The sequence below is a fragment of the Hirundo rustica genome, chromosome 1 (assembly GCF_015227805.2).
Source record: "Hirundo rustica isolate bHirRus1 chromosome 1, bHirRus1.pri.v3, whole genome shotgun sequence".
NCBI classification, from domain to species: Eukaryota; Metazoa; Chordata; class Aves; order Passeriformes; family Hirundinidae; genus Hirundo; species Hirundo rustica.
Window position 1 is genome coordinate 78,740,899 of NC_053450.1, and position 21,005 is coordinate 78,761,903.

General features: G+C 35.8%; 1 protein-coding gene across 11 annotated transcripts in view; it reads right to left on the reverse strand.

Annotated features, from left to right (window-relative positions):
- The window catches only part of LOC120758783 (cadherin-12), a 578,611-nt gene that overhangs the window by 70,104 nt on the left and 487,502 nt on the right, over positions 1-21,005 (reverse strand). For all 11 annotated transcript variants that reach the window (XM_058421638.1, XM_040077434.2, XM_040077424.2 and 8 more), the window contains one exon: positions 7,359-7,478. In XM_058421638.1, the coding sequence (XP_058277621.1) occupies positions 7,359-7,478 (120 nt within the window). The remainder of the gene's footprint in view (positions 1-7,358; positions 7,479-21,005) is intronic.

A 21,005-nucleotide genomic window follows, 5' to 3' on the forward strand; every position in this document is an offset into this window, starting at 1 on the left:
ACAGTTATCAGTACATGTCCAGGTGCACATTGGTGCTAATAACACTTAAAATTGAAAAATACACCAACAATAAGTATGACTTTACTGGTTTTTGGTTTACAAAGTTTTATTTTCTAGTATTAAACAATTTGATGTTAAAAGCAGGTTTTTTACCTGGTACTAAAATGGGTCTGGAATGGCAAGAAGCAAACTTTAAGGACCATTCTTATCTTTATAGCAAATAACCACTGCTGTCTTAACAAGCCAGAATAGGAACAATTAGCTTATAATTTTCAAAGTCTAGAAATACCTTTGACCTAAATATGCCCTTTTCGGAACCTATTAAAAATTCCCATTGAACTGAACTCTTTACAAGGTCCTTTCTTGCCACCTGTAACATGATGAAAATGTCAACATTATTAGGAATCACCATTTTCTGGCCTCAGGATAGCATGTACTATACTGCACGCAGTTTGCTCCAAACTGAAATCTTGAATTTTAAAACTGCAATTTTTTTTTTTTTTTCATATTCCTGAGATTCAGGAAAGGACTATTTTTGCAAATAGGATGAACTTTACTAGGTGTCCTCTTGAATCTCTTAATCCTAATTACTGCTTAATTTGGCATTGTGGAGACTATATGTTCCGCAGTATTTTGCAACATTCTTGGTATGATCATTCCAAGGAAAAAAGACCTATGGGAATGGAAGGCTTCCTGTGTTGAAGTAACAAAATGAAATAACATAGAATTATAGAATCAGATTATGCTAAGTTGGGAACCACCCATCAGGAGCATTGAGTGCAATGCCTGTCTCCGTGAAGGACACCCCAAGAATCACATCATGTGCCTGAAAGCATTGTTCAAATGCTTCTTGATCTCTGTCAAGCTGGAGCCATGACTGCTTCCCTGGGGAGCTGTTCCAGTGCTCATCCACTCTGGGTGAAAAACCTTTCTCTGATATCCAACCTAAACCTCCCCTGATTCAGCTTCATGACATTTCCTCAAGTCCTGTCACTGGTCATGAGAGAGAAGAGATTAGTGCCTGTCCCTACTTGTCCCCTCATGAGGATGTTGAAGACCACAATGAGGTTTCCCATCAGTCTCCTCTTCTCTAGGCTGAACAGACCAAGTGACCTAAGCTGCTCCTCACATGGCTTCCTGCAAGGCCCTTCACCATCTTCGTGGCCTTCCTTTTGATGCTTTCTAAGAGCTCAATGCCATTTTTATATCATGGCGCCCAAAACTGCCCCCAGCCCTGGAGATGAGGCTGCCCCAGTGCAGAGCAGAGCAGGACAATCCCCTCCCTTGCCCAGTTGGCCATGTTGTGCCTGATGCATCCCAGGACAGGGTTGTCCCTCCTGGCTGCCAGGACACTGCTGACTCAGTTTCAATTGGCCATTGACTAGGACAACCAGGTTCCTTCCCACAGTGCTGCTTTCCAGACCCTCATTTCCCAGCATATACAATCAGGGTTGCTCCGTTCCAACTGCAGAATCTGGTATTTGTCTTTGTTAAGCTTGATATGTTTGGTGATTGCTCAGCTCTCTATTTTGTCAAAAATCAGCAGGACCTCCCTGCCTCCAAGGGAGTCAACAGCTCCCAATGTAGTGTCATCAGCAAACTTACATAGTGTTTCTCGCAGTCCTGTGTCCAAGTCATTTATGAAGATATTGAAGAACACTGTGTTGAGGATGGATCCCTGCAGAACCCCACTAGTGACCGGTCACCACTCTGATGTCACCCCATTCACTGCAACCCTTTGTGCCTGACCCATGAGCCAGTTGCCCACTCATCACACGAAGTGGCATTTACCCAGCTGGGTGCTGGACATTTTGTCCAGAAGGAACCAGTGAGAGATGGTATCAAAAGCTTTGCTCAAGTTCAAAAATATTACAGAAAAATGACAGAAAAAACTGAGCATGGGCACACAGTGGGTTGTGAAAAACATGCAGTTTGTCTGGTTGATATAGGTGTTCTGGGTACAACTAAGTGGCTTTCTCAGAAATGTTCCAGGGTTTTTTCAGAAAACAAAGAATGGGCTATCACTCCAGTAGTAAAGTTCCAAATCACCCACTGTTATTCCTGTCTGGAAGTGCAATGTCATTCTATATATTTTTTCTGGAAAAAAAACCTTTATCTTCAGAAAAAAAAAATCAATGAAAATAATTTTTACGTCTAGCAATTCATGGGCAGTTTTCTTTTTTCTGCCTACTCTTTTTCAAAAGCTGAGACAAAATACTGAGAATTGTTATTTCTTCCAAATTCAGTTCATATGGACTGGACAAATGTGAATTAGACTTATCTTACTGTCATGGGTTAGTACAGTTTGGTTTTTTAGTTATAAAAGAATGTAAAATAATTCTCCAGGTGAGGACCTGGGAATTGCTTTAGAAAAGACAGAGACCTATCAGAGAGTTAGTTAGAATATTGACATCTATTCTGACCACTGAAATTGTTGGCTGCGACTTTGGGAAGCACCATATAAAACCCCTTGATTTCCTTTAGATGGGTCCTTTTTCTTCTTCCTTTGGCCAGAGAGAGAGAGGTAACATCGAGTTGAGCCTGCTGCTCCCCCCTTTTGGGGTGGATCTGGCCTGAGGCCTGGCCGGATTCCATCGGCTCCCAGGTGAAGTGGGGGGAAGGAGAAGTTGCTGTTTTTTACAGCTACTTTCTTCAGACTTCTTTAGAACAGGGAGAGATCTCTGCTGGGCCCTGATAAGAGCTATGGGCACCATTCGGGCTGAAGCCACCCCGATTTACACCGAGGGGTGGGCTGAGAAGGCATTTATGATCCTGCCTGCTTTTTGTGATTCTGGACTGCCTGGGTGCTCCGATCTCTGGTGTTTCTATGAGTTCTTCCTCCCTCACCAGCGTGGCCTTGAACATCTAACACCACCAGCCACAGAGGGAAAAACAAAGACTCCAAGCAGATTTAACTCTTTCTTGCCAGCATGAAGCTTCCAGAGCTCAGCCCTTCTCTGAGAGAGTAAGAAAGGACAGAGTGAACATAAAGAACAACAGGATGAAGTCAGTAAAGCAAGAGTGAAAAGACTATTGGGAGAGAGGGTTGAAGAGTTGGTTGTTCTATTCTTACTTGAGCCATGGAAATGAACTCTATATTTAGGTCATTCCTTTAAATCATGGGAAAGATATGCATTTGGGGAGATGATTGTTTTAATTTGTGTGTAGATTTAAGCAAAGGTGTTTGTGATGAACTAAGTAATATCCTGTAAGATGCTTGAACAGAGATAGAGATGAGAAGCCCCCTGCACCAGTGAAAAAGTGAGAAGATATCTCTGTACCTTGAGGTGAAGAATCCTTTGCTTTATAGTTACTCATCTTCAAAAGGTGACACCCCAGTATGCAAAAGTCTAAGACCCATGACCCATAAGCAGCTTGGGAAACTGCTCCTGGGAGGGTCACAAAGGCGGGTTTTCTCCGTGCAGTTGTTTTTGTGACAGTTTAAAACACACAAGAGAACTGTTCTAAGTTGTCAGTGGGATCCATGACTCTAAGAGAGACTCTTCCCCTAATGAATTGATGAAAGACTATTGTCAAATGGTGAAACCGACTGAAAATTATAAGTTTTTCTCTTTATGTTGTTTTGTAAGAAAGTGAACAGTTTGTAAGGGGAGGGAAAAGTGTTTTTTGAAGTTTCATTCCATTTTAGTTTTTTTCCAACTTTCTTTTTCTATTCTTTTAGTGTATGTTAATAAACTATTTGTTAATTTTAAAGTTGAGCCTGCTTTGTTTTTCTCCTAGTCTCTCTCTCACAAAAAGAGTAAGTACCAAGACCAAAATTTAGTGAACGTGAAACCACTACACTTACCAGCAAAACAGAAGAATAAAGTAGAGATAAGAATCCATGGGAAGGAAAGGGCTACAAATGTTAGTATTTCAGCTTCAGCATCACATAATAGTAATATCTAAATTTAAATCAAAGGATTATTAAAATGCAGCAGCCTTATGTGCCTGTAATGATGCTCTGAGATTTTGTAAATCCTTTTACCTTAAGATTTTACAATATTTTTCAACTGCAGAACTGAATGATTTTGATTTTATTTTTTGTCTTTTCAGATGTCATCAGTATCAAATATGTAGAAAAATAAGGTCCCCATGAGATTGCTGAAAACTAAAAATATTATGTATGGGACTTGGGCCAGAAGATTTGCTTTCCAAAGTTGTTGACCCATAATTCAGCAGGAGATCACTCACTTTTGTGGAAAACACAGTTCTAAAAAAACCTCCTGCATAAATATTAACATCAATACTCCTGCTGATACCAATTTGGATTTCAATAATATAACTGAATTATATTATAACATAACCATCAGAAGATGTACTAGAATGATATAAATAGCCTTAAATAAGAATATTGACCTCATAAATATATCAGAAACTTGGATGGAAATGACATTTCAATGGTGGAAATGGATATTTTCATAAGAAAACAGAATATACAGAGGAAAGAGAAGAGAGGTTATCTGTTTTAAGAGAAGCTTTCATGTTAAAAAACCCTTACAACAAAATCAGAACAGCAATTTTATAGCATTTAAAAGTATCCCCCACATATAAGATTTGAGGCCTTAGAATGTTCCATTCAAACCGTTGCTCTCCAGAAGGTACTGTATTGCACGTAACCTCGCTGAAATAGCAATAAAATCTAACTCTCCTGCTTCCACATGGTTTGCTTATCTCCAACAAAAAGATGGAAAAAGATTAGGAGGTCAACAAAGACAAGGAAAAAAAGGGGCAGCTTTGACATTCAGACCCATAGAGGTTAACAACTATTTAAGAGTACTAGTTTCATATCAGATTAAATGTGTAACACCTATTAGGAGTGATTTGAGGAAGGGGTATGTGTAAAGTCGTGTACTTGACAAACACAATCCTTATTTCACACAAAAAGTTATGGTCAGTGGCTTCACTGTTACTATTTTGCAATGGGATCTTGAGCTAGTAACAGGAATTTCTACAAACATATCAACATCTGTGCAGCAGAAGCTAAAGAAACAGTGTTTGGAACTGTTTGGGAAGGAATAGAGAACAGAAGTGTTATTAAACAGCTGTATATATCCATATCAGCTGTCTTCTTGAATACTGTGTGCACTTTCTCACCCGGAGAAGGAGAAGGATTATTATTGTTATGGAATGGGTTCTGCTTAAAGAAGTCTTCAATCTAGAAAAGAGTCAATAGGGAGAATATAAATAGAAATTAACTCTTCACTGTCTTATGCAATGTGTGGGATATGAAATAAGTTAAGAGATGCTAGTTTTTCAAAAAAAAAAGAGTAAGAGGAGATGTTCCTTAACCAAATAAACTTTTGCTGTGCAATTCTATTCAGTGGGTATGCAGCTGCTGTACTACTAGACAAGTCAAATCTACTGGGAAGTGGAAAACTTGTGGTGGAGAAATGCTTTCGGAATTTTAGTTACTTTGACCCTGTTAGTCACCCAGGAACTTCGTGAGGACAAGTTCTTTGAAAACTAGAGTGTTCCAGGGGTGCATCACTAAACACTTACTCCTCATCCCTCACTAGATCTAAGCAGGCCATCACTTTTGGAAACATGATACAGGGCCAAAACTTAGTGCAGATGTTCATGGGTTCTTTAAATAACTACAAAATTATGTCTCGAAATTGTTTCTGGAATTCAAGAGATAGCAAAACAAGCCAACAACAACACAAAAATTGCTTATTCATCTGCTGGCACTTCTGAGTTTGTCATTGTACTGAAATAGCTTTCTTCCCTTTTCCTATCAAAAGCACTCAGGACAGATTTCTGGCTGTAAAACTCTGCAGTGAAAAATTACTGTATAAACTCTTCAGTTATAAAACAAAGAATTGGAAAGACCAGATCTGTCGTACTGCCCCAGACTTTTGGATTTTAGAACAAATCATTATGCACCATCCTGTGCAGTGTTATTCACATTCTGTTTACCTCTAGAGTCATTGAAAAACCCATGAATAATTCTCATAATGTGAACTTTCTAACATAAGACACTTTACAGCATATTATTGATGCTTGTAGAAGCATAAATCTATATGCTTTTTTTCTTGTATAGGATTTTAAATTACGCTGGGCTACTGTTTCACCAATCTTCCTCTACATCTGTGTCCATTCTTTTAGCACAGGAGTAATTAATTTAAGGTAATAGCCAAGTTTGTATGATGTTCCAAGGCTAGTAGGGTGCAGGCTATCACGTATGGTTGACTCACTAGTGAGTAACAGATGAGAATGTATGACACAGCCATTCAGAATGCCATGGGAAAAATAATTCTTTCATGTACCACTTTTTCTTTCTCATGAAACTTGTACTAAAACTCCAGTTTTGGCTCCAGTAAAGTTTTTTCTTGACACTGAATTTATACCCATTCCTTACTAAACTGGAATGAAAAATTAAGTATAAAGGCAACTACTTTTTTCCCCAGACACCTGAAGAAGTTACACTTCAGTTTGAAAAGTAAAACTGCTCACTGCAAATTGCAGTATGATCTCCTGCTAAATGGAGCATGGAACAAAGGAAAGTGTATATTAGAGATGGTGCACTCAGCCTTTCAACGCTGCACCATCAGGGCTAAAAGCCCTGAATCTGACATTCAAGTACAGCTACATTGGAAGGCAAAACTATTTGCTGAAAGGAACATATAGATAGCTTTCCCTGTAGCACAGTCAGGATGCCACAATGTGTGTTATTCACCATGTACGTTATTGCATTCTCAACTGAATTACTAAATATAGAATCAGGAATGACATTTAGAAATATAGGACAAGATACCCAAATAACATGTCTACTAACCTCCCAAACACTTCAGTCTCTTTAAACATACTGTCTTTTTCTGCTCATACATCTAGTAACCCTAAAGATAATATGCCCCAGGAAAAGTGGAGGGAATGAGACAATTAGCTATTTCACAGTCTCAAATTAGTTCAATATAACAAAACAATAATTGTTGCAGTATTTCTGACTGTATGTTCACCAAGTAAAAAAACTGAGAAGACTGAAGTTACAAAACTCAACCATCAGGGAAAAAAAAAAAAAAAAAAAGAAAAAAAAAAAAAAAAAAAAAAAAAAAAAGAGATACACGTTGAAGATAAAGACTTATCTATAGGGAAAAGGTAAAGCATTGAAAAAATAATCATTCAACATAGACATATTTTAGATATTCCAGAACTGATTGGAGGACCATGTTTCTTTTGTTTCTACAACACATTTTAATTCACAAAAAGCCAGTCAATACTCAAAACTGAATCATGTGGAAAATTGCTTTCCCAGATTTCACTCGTATCAACCAGGTCCATATTTATTCATTGATACTGACTACATGAATCAAAAAAACAAAGCTTAAATCTTCTACTGTTGCTGATAGACTGTTTACCTGTCTTAGGATCAATGGAGAAATATGGTTGCCCCTGAAGAATGCTGTAAACCACTCTAGCACTGTTTCCGTAAGTGGGATCATCAGCATCTGTCGCCTTTACTTGAAGCACATATGCTCCTGCAAAAAAACACATGTAATCATATTTTTGTCATAGAGGAGTGATCAGGAATATTTCAGACACATTAATCCAATTGCCAGTGAATTCTGCTGCAATTCTTTTTCCACTGGAAAAAAGATGAGAATAAAACTGTTAATTCTTCAACTCCATGCTAACAACAATCTAGGTAATAGCTGAGTCATAAAGGGGAAGAAAGGCAAAGGTATCCACCATCAGAAGATACTTATAAATAGTTTATGATGCATGCATTATTTGCAAAACTTTTTATGTAACACATACAGGATGGAGGTTTGGGAAAACTTAATATTAAATTTTGAAAAAGGATTATACCCCACAACTTTGCGAAAAAGTAGACAACCATGGAAACAAAATATCGGAGTTGCCTTCAAAACAAGCGTTTGGTCAATCAGCTCCTGAATCTTTAGTAATATCAATTGAACCAAGCTCTAAGTATATTAAAGAACTGCACTGCAATCTCCGAAAGTTTGAATTCATATTCCTACTGTAGAATGAAATTAGGAGTTTAATTCAGGTAGTTGTCTTCAAAATCCAGACTTGACTACACTTGCCCTTCCAATACAATTCAGTAAGAAATAGAACTACTGTGGAGGAAGTACACCTTGTCACTATTTTCAGCCATAACTATAGACCAGACCTAGTGTAGTTTTCTTTACATGACAACTTAAAACAGACTAATGGAGCAAAAGAAATGCACATGAAAGCAGAAAACTCACTGCAAATGGGAACAGTTTGCAGCAATATCTTGTTCCTCCTGCTGGTTTCTAATCTAGTTACTTGCATTTCCTCACTGCACAAAAATTAAAATAGTTTTCAAGTTATAATCTTCAGCAAAACAATCTGCCACATTTTTAGACTTTCCCATCAGCTTTGAAGAATTGTTTCCTATGATCTTCTGCGCAATTCAATGTTGGAATTTGCAGTGCTGGTTTGGAGTGAAGGTTGCCTACACAAGAAACAGCACAGTGATATAACACCTTTACTGTTTTAGGCAGCACTGTGTGTTTGGAGGTAATTTGACATTTCTTCAAGAATATCAATGGAATACTGCAAGAGACTGCTACTATTCTGCAATTGAATCAGCAAGTTTTAAAGAATGTTCAGAACTGGAAATTAACCTTAATGGACTTGTCAAAGTTTAGTTCTAGAGATACCTCACTGAAAGGTCCTATGACTTAGGCAGGAAAGTAACAGCAAAGGCTAACTCTTTGGAGGATAATTTTTACAGTGCCCAGCCCATGTAATCTTTTCACATAAAACTGACAATGGTGCTGAAAGGTTTGGTACTAGCATTGTAAAAACACTTGCTGCATGATAGCAGCAGCAGACTACTCCTGTTACAGTTTATTGAGCAATAGAGAATGAAAAGCTATTTCAAGACATATTCTATCTCCTGAGGAAAACACAAAAATGTAAGTGTTATTTGATTAGCAATCACTTTTTACAGTTAATGGGCACATCACATTCTTAAGCTGACAGCAAGTATCATTAAAATCGACTTCTAAAAGAAAGACAATATTAGCAAATAATAAGTAAATTAATGAAATAAGCATCACAGCTGAATCCATATCTATATCTCCTCACTCAAAAACGTGATGATGCAGTGTGAAGGAAGCAGACACCAGCCATCAAACCACCTGAAAATTCTGTCACCGACCAAAGTGCTTGATAATCCCTGCACAAATGGATTATTAGTGTAGCTATTCCTAGGTGCATGCTCCAGGTAATCCAACCTTACTACACAAAAGGAGGAGGAAAAGTTGATTTGCAAACTAAGTTTTATTAAGGGAGACATACAAAGTCTGATAAATAGCTGGCACTGAATATGAAAAATAATCCTTTTCATATTGACAGCATTTCTACTGTATTAACTCATCTGTCAGATTTTTTCAACTAACAGATAATATGTAAAGCTTATATTTTTATGAGAGATCTGGCATGTTGGTTTGTATTTTTCTTTATATGCCTGCAGTCATTTACTTATATAAATGCATAATTAATGTTCTAAATGGGTTTCCTGAAATTGGTTTCTCATCCTTTCAGTATTATCAAGCATTGCTCTTTGTATTTAACAAGCTTTCTATTTTATTGCAAAACATGAAACCAATGTATTTTTAAAAGTAAACTCTAAAATAAAATTATATTTTTCCAGGCAATAATGCAGGGCACTACAGATGTAAATCTTTAATGCATAAAGGTAGTGAGGAAGGATCACATTAACTATAGTTCATGACATTTTAGTTTAAAATATATACTTACATTATTACATGGAGTAATGAACAAAGAAAGATACAATATTTCTTTTTTGAAAATACCTTTATTATAGTGAACATTTAAATATATTTTTAAATTTTTTATGTGCAAACAACATATTTAATATAAGGCATTATAAAATGCAGAAAAAAATGAATGATGTGCTTTAATTATTTATGTTTTAGAAAGAGAAAAAAAGTCATGTGAAACCATTCACATAGCCCAAGAAATGCTATGGAATTTTAAAGATCATGTTTTCTTTGAAAAAATACAAGTGGTATTGAGGACTAAAATACTGTAAATCACATCCAACATACTCACCTGAATTTTACTCTAGCTAAAACTAAAGGAGAATCATCAAGAAGTGCGAATAGAATGGAGCCTAAGATCTTTAACTTGTTGGCAAAACTGACAGAAATAACACTAATAAAAGCCTTGTTCATATCAGAATAGCTAGAAGAAACTGTAGGACATCTGAGTTTATACCATAACAGAAATATTTATGTAATATTGATTTGACTTTTAGACCAATTACCTTTTTTTTTTTTTTCTGACAGTCTCTCATTTTTTAAAAAATCTTATTTTATCAAAATAAGAAGAATTTTTTAAAGAAGAGCATTTATGAAATTTCTTCCCATCCAAGGAGTACTAGAAAGACATTTCAAAATATACTAATATCTTGTTTGAGATTTTCAAATTGCTTATGTATGTCAAAATTTGTTTTAAAAAAATACTTTAAAGTTTAGACCCTCCACATTTGTGAAAAAGAGCATTTAATTCATTGATTATATTTCCTGGGTTTTTTGGGTCTTTGTTGTTGTTGTGGTGGTTTTTTCCTTTCCTTTTTTTTTTTTTTCCCCCTCTTATAAAAGACTAAAATACTGACCCTCTGTGCTATTTCAACCTGGAAATAACTTATACCTTCACCAAAGTAAAGGTGGGGTGGGATATCTTGCTCTCTGTGGAGCTATTCCCGTCTTTTCAAATAATCAAGCATGAAATCTGAATTTTTTATGTTTAGTTTGTTGACTTGAAGAGCATGACAAAGAATGCAGAAAATTTGACTGGGACTGGATAAAATGGTTATTTCATTGTAAAGGAAAATGAGATGATTCAATGCTATGAGAATAGTTATTTAGACATGATTCCAGAAAAAAAAAAAAAAAAATAATGCACAGTCAATAGAATTGCAAAGACAAACTAGAAAGATGTTTATATATTATGTCTTTTTTTATTAATAACAGCTTACAGCACGCCTGCAAATCCCATTAATTTTGACTACAAATGCCAAAATTTGGTTAAGTGGTAGCAGTGCATTGTTTTACACAGGAAGTGAGAGTGGCCTGCTTCGAGGTTTTGAAGAGGTAAGAGAAGTCTGGATAGGAGCAGTAAGTTTTAAAGGTTAATTGAGAAAGGAAGGGATGCTGAAATGGTAGCAGGACTTCAGGTGTCCCATGGGTTCTGGCTGCAGCCCCTCTCCACTCCACAGAGATCAGAGGTTCAGTCAGTGCAGGTGACTAAGGACTCATCCTGCCAAATTTTGGATTTCTTCAATAACAAAGATATCACGTCTTTGGTGATCTTGTCAAGCAGATTTCTACCTCAACTCTTCACCTTTGAAATGCAGAACTTTGATTTTGCCATTTTTCTTGATCACCGTTTTCCTGTCTTTTTTTTAGTAGGAAATTAGTATGTGACATTTTATGTGAATTTTCATGGAATTACTTTTTGTGATGGACTATCAAATGTGGTTTTATCTACTTCATGGTGAGTAAAGACATGATTTCCTTGTAGAGTCAGAAGAACTGTCATAAGCTTGCTGCACAACCTCTCCCCTTCCACATGCATTATTTAGTACTTTTGAAAGAAATTAGATGATTGTGAAAATATTTTTTTATGGCCGGGGGAAGGGAGGGCACAGCTGCTGGCATAGAAACAAACTTCTTTGTGCAATATTCTTTCTAAACAATTCCAAAAATAGCACCATGGCAACCCAAACAGCATCCATCTTCTTATCAGAATTCAAATAAAAATCTAATCAACACATTTCATAGTTGGAGGTTCAGATTTTTTTAAGTTTAAGAAAAAAAAAAAAAAAAGTTAATTTATGGCTCACTGCAGCACTACATTGCAATTCAGATCAGGAGATTCTGTGTCTCAATAAATATTCCCCTGACTTGCCGCTAGTAGTTTCAGCAAAACTCCAGTGCTCGGAAGACATGTGCATTTGTAAAGAGAGATGCTGACATTGCCCTTTTGGGGCTTATCTTTCATAGAAAAATTACCAACAATAAGTTTTGAACATATATTCCAGACGCTGACTCCCACAAAATTAATGTGAGAAAGACATATTTTACTTGGAAAAGTCAGTTTCCAGTTTATATATTCATGGCTGTGCAGCCCTGATAATAATGCAGACTTGCTGGCTCCATCAATATCTTGAACACTAGACACAATCAGGGAAGCACATTTTGTTCCTGTTTTGCATTCCAGACATCACCCTGAACACAGATATTTCTCTCAGTTGTCAGAAGCAGCGATGGCCACAAAAGCAATGCTGCCATTCCCTTTTGTAATTGATGAAGAATGGCAGATTTTACTAATAGTTTTGCTGTGCTGGTAGCTAAAAGCAGCTGTTGCAAATCTCAGCATTTAGTTCATAATCAAGCATATTTCAAGTATGTCTAGAATGACATTTAACTTATATTGACAACAATCCAGGGAATATGGAGATTGATTTTTTTTTTTCCTTTTTTTTTTTTTTTTTTTTTCTTTCTTTTTTTCTTTTTTTTTCTTTTTTTTCCCCTACTGGTCATCCCTGTCTCCGTTGAAGGTAAAAAGGGGAAATCTGCTGTGGTGGTGTTAGCTTAGTATTTAGCTAAGAAATGAGTGAAACAATTATTTTCTTTTCCTTATTTTAATTTTCTGTTTTGTTGTTTTTGTTTGTTTGTTTGTTTGTTTTTGGGGGGGGGTTATAGTGTTTTTTGTGTGTGTTTGTTTTGGTGTTTTTTTTTTTTTTTTTGTTTTGTTTTGTTTTGTTTTTTGTTTTTTGTTGTTGTTTTTGGTACCATGATCTGTTGGGGTCAGCCAGAGTTAAGCAACTCAATCTGGCTAAGCAAATAATGCCTGTTATTCACTGAATATTTATTTAATTTATTTATATTTATTAATTTAGGTTATTCATTTGTTTGTAAAGACATTCAGCTACTTACATAGTCTCAAGGCTGCAATAATGTTTACAGAGGTTAGACTTCTGAAGGAAATTAGGAGCTTGAAATAGCAGCTAATAGTCAATACCCAATATACACATAAGGAGTGGCCTGGTAAAGTAACTGCTGGAAATGATGCATAAGGAGAATGGCAGAGGAAGCAATTAGAAAATAGCAAGCTTAATATCTATCTGTTTGAGAAATACACCTTTGGAAAATGATTTTTTTCCTTTCTGTTTTCAAGATGGTTTTCATCTTACCAATATGACAGAAGTTCTTATATATATGAAATTTAGCAAATAGAAAAATTTAACTTTGACTTCTGCTTTTTTCATCTTGACAACTTGATTAGTTTTCAGGCTATGACTCACCAGGAACTTAAGTCTGCCTGCATACCTTCATGGTTAAGACAGGTGAGGTAAAAATAACCAGTACACTCTCTTATCATGATAGCTGTGGTGGCAAATCTCCCACTGTAAATGTTTCTGTGATGATTGAAAACATGCTTTTGCTGCCTTAGTTAATGTTTTTCAGGGAGGTGGTTTAAGTTGTATTAGAAGAACCTTTATGATATCAAATGTTCTGTCTCAATCAGACAACTTTTCCAAAAACACCATAGGAAATCAGATATGTCCTGGGAAATGCCTTCTTCAATGGAATTGGAAAATAATAAATTTTAGCCCTAGTCAATTCATTGAAATATTAAATGTTTGAGGAAAAATTACTTAACCCTAGAATAACAGCACAAATGGTAGCTATTTATTTGTTAATCTGTAAAGTTGTTTCAGTGCAATCAAAATATTTTTGCAGACTCAAATGTTCAAAGAAAATCCAAAGTATTAAGTTTACTTTGAGTAACAAAAGTGATACACTGGAACTGATTCCAAGCTGATGCAACCTGATGCTTGTCATGATGTTTACCTGGACAGAATTTGTTAATATCTGCTGCATGCCCTTTCAACAACATAGATACTTCTCATGCCAGATAAGAGTACTAGATAAAGATATTTTAATCATTCACTTTTCTCATGGAAGAGCTCCTGGAATTTCTTAATGTGTGGCAAAGAACTTGAAACCGTGACACTCCTCCTGACAGCCTTTAAGCCCTCTTGCCCCCAAAATAAAGCATACCAAAAATTATGGACATCACATAAAAAACTCAGGAGAAAGAAAGTCACAGTGTTACTTCTGCTATTTTATGGTTTGAAGTTTTCATGAGCTGGAGTTTCACACATCAATTCTTCAAATGTCAAATGATTTATTCAGAATGTAATAAGAAGAAAACTTGAGCTTTACAGAGGATACAAGAAAAAAAATTACTGTGAAGTAAATGTCATTCATAGTGAATGTCAGCTAAAAAAGACCTGGTTTTGAATCTCAGTAGATGTTCTAATGCTGTATGGAAGCTGGGCTGTTTGTGCAACAGATATTGTTTAGAAATAATTTAATTCTATATTCACCCAGGTATCTTTAGCTAAGCAAAGTTAATTTCTACACCAGTATTTGGTGGGGAAAAAAAAAAAAAAAATGAATGGCATAAAAAAGTTTATCAAGGCCTTTTCTGCTGTTATAGAGTAACTGAATTACATACTTATGTGTTAGCATTTCAACAGAATGATATTTGGAGATATCAATGATTGAACACTTACAAAGTTTGCATTGCCTATATCACATTTCTTCCTACCTTTTTTTTTTTTTTTTTTTTTTTTTTTTAATTTACACTTTTTTCCTATTCAAAATCTACAAATATCCTGAGGGCAATCTTGGATTAGGCAGAATCATGATAACATGCAAAAAGAACTTCAGAACACATCAGTGACTTATACACAACTGAGTAAGCAATGAGATTCTCTGTGAAAGTTGCTGACTTTAATTATTTAATCAGAATATTGCTTTGAAGTCTTTCCTGTTACTTGAAGATCAAAGTACTGAAGAATACATAGAATTTTTCTCTATACATTTGCATTAAAATTTAAAATGTAATCGGATTTCAGTGACTTAATTCATAATGTCAATACTATTCTACACAGCTCTTTACATCAATATCCAACTACACTAACCTTCTGTGGTGAGAGGAGGCAGTAACCCCACATACCTACCATATGGGTATGACTATAGGGGCTTCAGAATATGGAACAACATGGATATCCTCAAGCTTGACATGAGGTTCCCCTCATGCAAACTCATTTCCAAGAATAAGAGAAATGGCAAAAGAGGGATTGTTACTTTAGGTGATATGAGACACGTCCTCCATCACAAATGGTATTTCAGAAAAAAAAAAAGGGGGAAGAAATCCAGCAACTGAAAACCCTCAGGTTAATAAGCCCCTGTGTAAGTCCCAGTCTGATTTCTACTCGTGTCTGATTTACACCATGAAACATACCATTTCCAAATACCTCTTACCTTTCACCACAATAACTAGACAAATTATTCCTGAAACAAAGCTAATGAACTAATTTCTTTTTCTACAAGAACAGTACAAGGAACTGAAGGGAGTCAGAAGTTTGTGATAGATGAACAGAGACAGCTTGAACAGAGCTGACTGCCATGATTCTTCTCATCTGAGCTTTGTGTTCCCTCTCAGAAATCCCATACCTGTTGCAGGAATGACCCAGTGATTTATAAAGGTACAACCTGAGGTCAACTTCAGATTTCCTTAATAATTCACAGTAGTTGGTGGACTTTGAACATGCAGCTGAATCATCCTAGTGGCAGAGACTTTTGAGAGAGAGTGGGAACAAACAACTGGCAACAGAAAACTATGCAGGCATTAAGGTTATGAGTAGACAGACTTTAAATAGAGCCCTCAAGCACATAATCAATTCCACTTTGTTCTTTTACTGGAGGGATTGTAGCATCATTATCTTTGGAAGTTCTCAAGAACAGATTAGACATCCACTAGGAACGACACATACGTGGTGATCCTCACAGAAATGCATTAAGTGAATCTGAGCTCCAGCATTGTGATGACATGTACTGCATAAACAGGCTTCCCTCCCTTCAGAGAACTATTGTATCCTTGTTCTTATGGCTATGATAGAAGTTTTTTGATTTGTTTCAGGAAAGCACTATTGAAGCAGAGCTTTCCCTTGCCCTCGGTATGCTTTTTCAGCATGTGAACTGGATTATTTTAGGTTAAAGCTAAAGTGGAGGGTAGGTGCAGTGCAACTGTTAATAGGTAGTTGATAAGAGCTCATTTGATACCACGAGAGTTTCAAATGCTCTGGGGATGCCAAGTTGTCATCACAAACTGTTTCATCACACAGCTCTGTTTCTCTGTTTCTATTGCATCATGCTACTGCTTAGTATGACATCACACTATTTTCAGAGCCTTTAGATACTAGCATAAGTATCATCATTATTTCATATCAGGAACAGTTGCAACTTAATTAGCAAAAATCTATGAAGTTTGAGCTGAAGATAGAAAATGCTATTGTAGTACAACTACACATATTTGGCCAATTTCATGGCACTGAAATTAGATCATTTTAGTGATTAAGAGAGAAAAGAAATTCAAACCACAAGGTCATATTACAGATATGGAAGTTTAAATACACATACTTAAAACTGAGCATGACTCTCCTGTCTCAAATCTCTTAGGGTGACAACTCCCTCCTTTTCATGTGGTTGCATTAGTTTTTGATATTTTTTTCATAAAATAATATTAAAAATTTCTAATGTACTTGTCTGATTTTTGTTGATCTGAACAGTAAACCCAATATTGTATTTGCTTCGTAATTTGGATGAATATAACACTTTGATAATACAGTCATAGTAAACAAAACTTCAAGCATCCTTCTCAGCAGGCAAATTTCTGGATTGTGCACTGCCAGAATAGGAACTTACCTCCAGTTTTGTTAGGAGAAGTCAAATGAACCAAAGAAAATGTCAATATTTCACCAGAGGAATGCACTTCCCACGCATAACTGGGAGGATGTTCTTTGCCAAAAGGTCACAGAAACGTGCTTTTCATCTTCTTCTTCCTTACTAAGCACAACTCAATTTCAAGATACTGTGTGCAAAGTTTTTCTCAGCATGAGGAAAAGTTTTTCTCAGCATGAAGCAGAAGATGGTAACAGAGAGATCTGGTCCTGTTCTTAATTCAATACCAGACTGTTGCTCAACAAAATATTTCACTATTTCTTAGGTTCTCCATGAGAAAATGAAAGCAGGAACTTTCACACCCTCAGTGGTGGATACTGCTCTAAGACAGTTTAAAGTGCAGTGACTTTTGGTGCTCTGTAGTGTGATGGCAATACAGCTATCTTCTGTTACATCATTGATCATGACATAATAATATACATAATTTGGAAATGTAGCATTAGGCAGAATATCTCACCATCCCAAAATAAGACATAAAGAAGCACAACCTATTTTTCAAATTCTTCAAATTCATATCTTTGAAAGAATTATGGACTACAGTCAAGAAGCAGTCAAATAACAATCTTAAGAGCTGAAAGAATTACAGAATATTGCTTATTTTGAACAATATTTTATGAGAGAGATATTTTTTGACAAAAGACAGTGTTTTGCAACCTGTGGCTGTGCAAATACCCAATATTCTTTTTGGTCAGTTTGTTAAAAACTGAGATAGTGTGGCCTTTGGAACAAACCAAAAAAAAAAAACCCTGAAGCAGAAATGTGAATTTAAATTAACGTAATGCTTATCAATACATGAAAAGCATTGTAGTTTCATGCACGGTAAACAGGCAAGAGCAAGAAAGCTTTTGTTTCTAGGGTTGCATTAGGAGTGGAAGACACTCAGGTATGCTGTGGGAGTTGTCAGTTCAGATGATTTTTTTGCCTGAGGAAGTTTAAATTTGTACTCTCCATCTATCTGGAAAATTTCGTACATGCGACTGCTTATGTACTTTTATAATTCATTTAACCATTCACAAGGGTATATGTCTGTTTTCTAAAACAGCTTCCTGACTCATGCAATGTTACTCTTTCTTTCATTATGTTATATCTGAGTTTCATCTGCATGAGCACTCCTGATCAATGGAAATCTGTTTTCAGAAACATGAAACAATATTATCAAGTGAGCCTGAAAGACACATTTATGTGATAGGTGGAATAAGACTTCTGCTGGTAGAAACACGAAAAGAAGTTGAGTCTTCTAAACCAATTGGACTACTGCATTAAAACGTTTCCCTGACACATTTTTATGTATTCATAATTGGCTAACTGGATTCAAGACATCTTGAATTGAGCTTTTAGTGAGTGAAATTTTCACTGACACAAAATTGACTTCAGTAGCATTCTTGCCTTTTGTGACTCAGTTTTAACCTCTTAAGAGAGATTCAAGGCAATGTTGTGGCAACTAAGAAATATGATGGAGAATATGGAGAAGAAGGAGTTTTGAAGTATGGGACAAAACCCCCTCGCCCTCTGTTTACAGAAGACAATAACTCTAAGATTGTTTTATTTTAAAATTACTATTGTTTTTCATCAGTGTGTCTAATTGTGGGTACTGAAGTTTTACTGTTTAACTGCAGGCACTTGAGACTTCAATCTCAGAACCCTAAAAGTTAATGTACCTGCCCATCCCAAAATATGGGCAGTGCTCATTTATCAATTAAATTTTCATTCATCTGTTATCTAAAAATAAGCCTAAACCCTCATGGGATAGTCTGTGTCATGCTGACTGTGTAGGTTGTGGCTGCAAAGCTTCTAACTGGAACAATTCCAGATTAGATGAAGAACCAGCCAATCGTCCTGAGGTTATTCCAGGTGATATTGAAGGCTGTTTTCATGTATGTGCCACTCTTCTCTGTGTGCTAAAGGTAAGTCTAGACCTCCATTCCCAACAGTTCTTGTTTAGCATGGCTGAGAAAAGAAGCTGTTCTCAAAGGCAGTCAAAAATATATCTTCTGGCAAAGTGTAATAATAATCCTTATCTTTTAGCCAGTTAAGACTATTTCAGCTCATTTTATGCGGCACTTCCCATTTTAAAGTCCTGTTTGGGAAGGCCGAGATCCAGTTCATCCTAAAATTAACAACAAACTTGTCATTACCTTGGAAAGCAAAGGACCATATATTTAAATACTCCTGTTGTTTTGAAATTAGAAATCTATCTAGCTGTATCACTCTAGATGAAACAAGATATTTCCTGTTAGGTTGATAATTATCCAGAGAAAATGGATAGAAATTAAATTTTCATATTTGATTTTGTGAGCTATCAATTGGTTTTGAGCAACATTTCTGTTGGAAACATTGACTAAAAGAATTGCCTGAATTATTCTTCAAGCATTCCTTTCTTCAAATCACTAATTGACAGTGCATTCTGTATCCACAATGTGATTGAACTCTGTAGAAAACCTCCTGTCACCTATCTCAGATAAATACAAGAAATCCAAAATATTTTGCTCCCTCTTGCAAAGAGACATTTAACATCTTCAAAAAAAGAGGTGTTTAGATTCAAAAAAAATTAAGATCTTTTGTTTCTTATTACATTTCTCTAACTCACTAGATCACTCTAAAGATTTTAGCACTTACAAAAACATGGTAGCTAAGGTTCTTTTACCTAATTCACATGAAACTGGCTCAGAAAATTTTCAGAAGTTTTTAAATATGTATTCAACTTGTGTGTCACAGATGTTAGAGGAGACAAAAACCCCCAAACTTTAATAAATTATCATTTATTTCCCAATTCTAAACATTTTTGACATAATATTCCTCCCCAAGAGCCACAATCACATTTGTCAACTTAACTGATCCCTGAAATGAGATCCAAATCAACAGGGATAAAATTAGTAGCAAGCCTCAGGCATAAGACAGCAGTTGTCTTTAGCATTCATTTTTGGTTTATTAACTGCTAAACATCTACAGTAAATGAGATCATGCGATGATACTGCAGTCTAGTTAAATAATCCTGCAGCAGAATAACTTCTTGTTTGTTTGTGGTTTTTTAGTGGTTTTCTGGGGTGTGTGTTTTTTTTGTTTGTTTGGGGTTTTTTTGGTTTTTTTTTGTTTTGTTTTGTTTTGTTTCTTTCTTTCTTTAGTTGGTTGGTTTAGTTTGGTTTGTTTTTTGTTTTGTTTTGTTTCGTTGGGTTGGTTGGTCAGTTTTGTTTTTTATTTTTTCTACAGCTCTGTAACCCTTTAGATGGAGTGGAGCACATGTGTCTGCAAAGGCACATTGATGTACTCAAAGCATCTGAGAGCAGTAAGTTCTCAATTTTCTTCTCAAATTTATTAAGGCTTCTAGTCATAGGACAAGTTACCATCTAGAAGCAAAATCAATCCAAAACAATAAAAAAAACAAGTCATACACTGAGCTGCTAGATGTAACCTTTCTTTAGGAGAACGGTGATACTTTAACCAGACTGACTGCAGCTCTTCTCCTTGGCTGCTGAGAAGACCTACACATTTTGCGATTTCCAGCCATATTCCTAGTGCCATTTCCATAGTCTCCATCTAGTGAGCCACACAGAGGAAATTCATCTAGTTTAAACAGCAGTTTCCCATAGTTAGTTACTACATTTACTTACCCTCCCTGTTTCTCCTGACATGTACCCTACTGTGCCTGTTATGCAACCATCTCCCTTGTGTCCCTGTTTCTTTCTCCTCTGGGTCTTCCACTCTTGAACCTTACCCAGGTCTAGCTTGATAGCACATGCAGTCATTTTTCATTCTTCAGCACTAACCAACCTACTTCTCTTGTTTTCATACTCTTTTCCATTATATTTTATAAAGTAAAATTATATTCAAAATAACTTTTTTTTTTAACACATTTCAAACATTTTTAATCAATTAAGGGATGAATAAATGTGAGACTGTATTTTCTGGAAATGTATTGCAAATGAAATATTTCACACTGCATCGCAACAAGGCTTTTCCTGGCCCCATTGCACATAGAGCCAACAACTAACTTCATATTGGGATACTGACAAAAATATACTAACTAAATAATATGGACACCTTAAGGAGAAATCTAAGCAGTGTCAGGCCACTAATGATTTTCTGGGTTTTATTTTATTAATTTTCCTTACTCTGAAGGCCTCTATGATTTTATTTATTTTTATTTTTTTATCAGCAAAAGTTTTA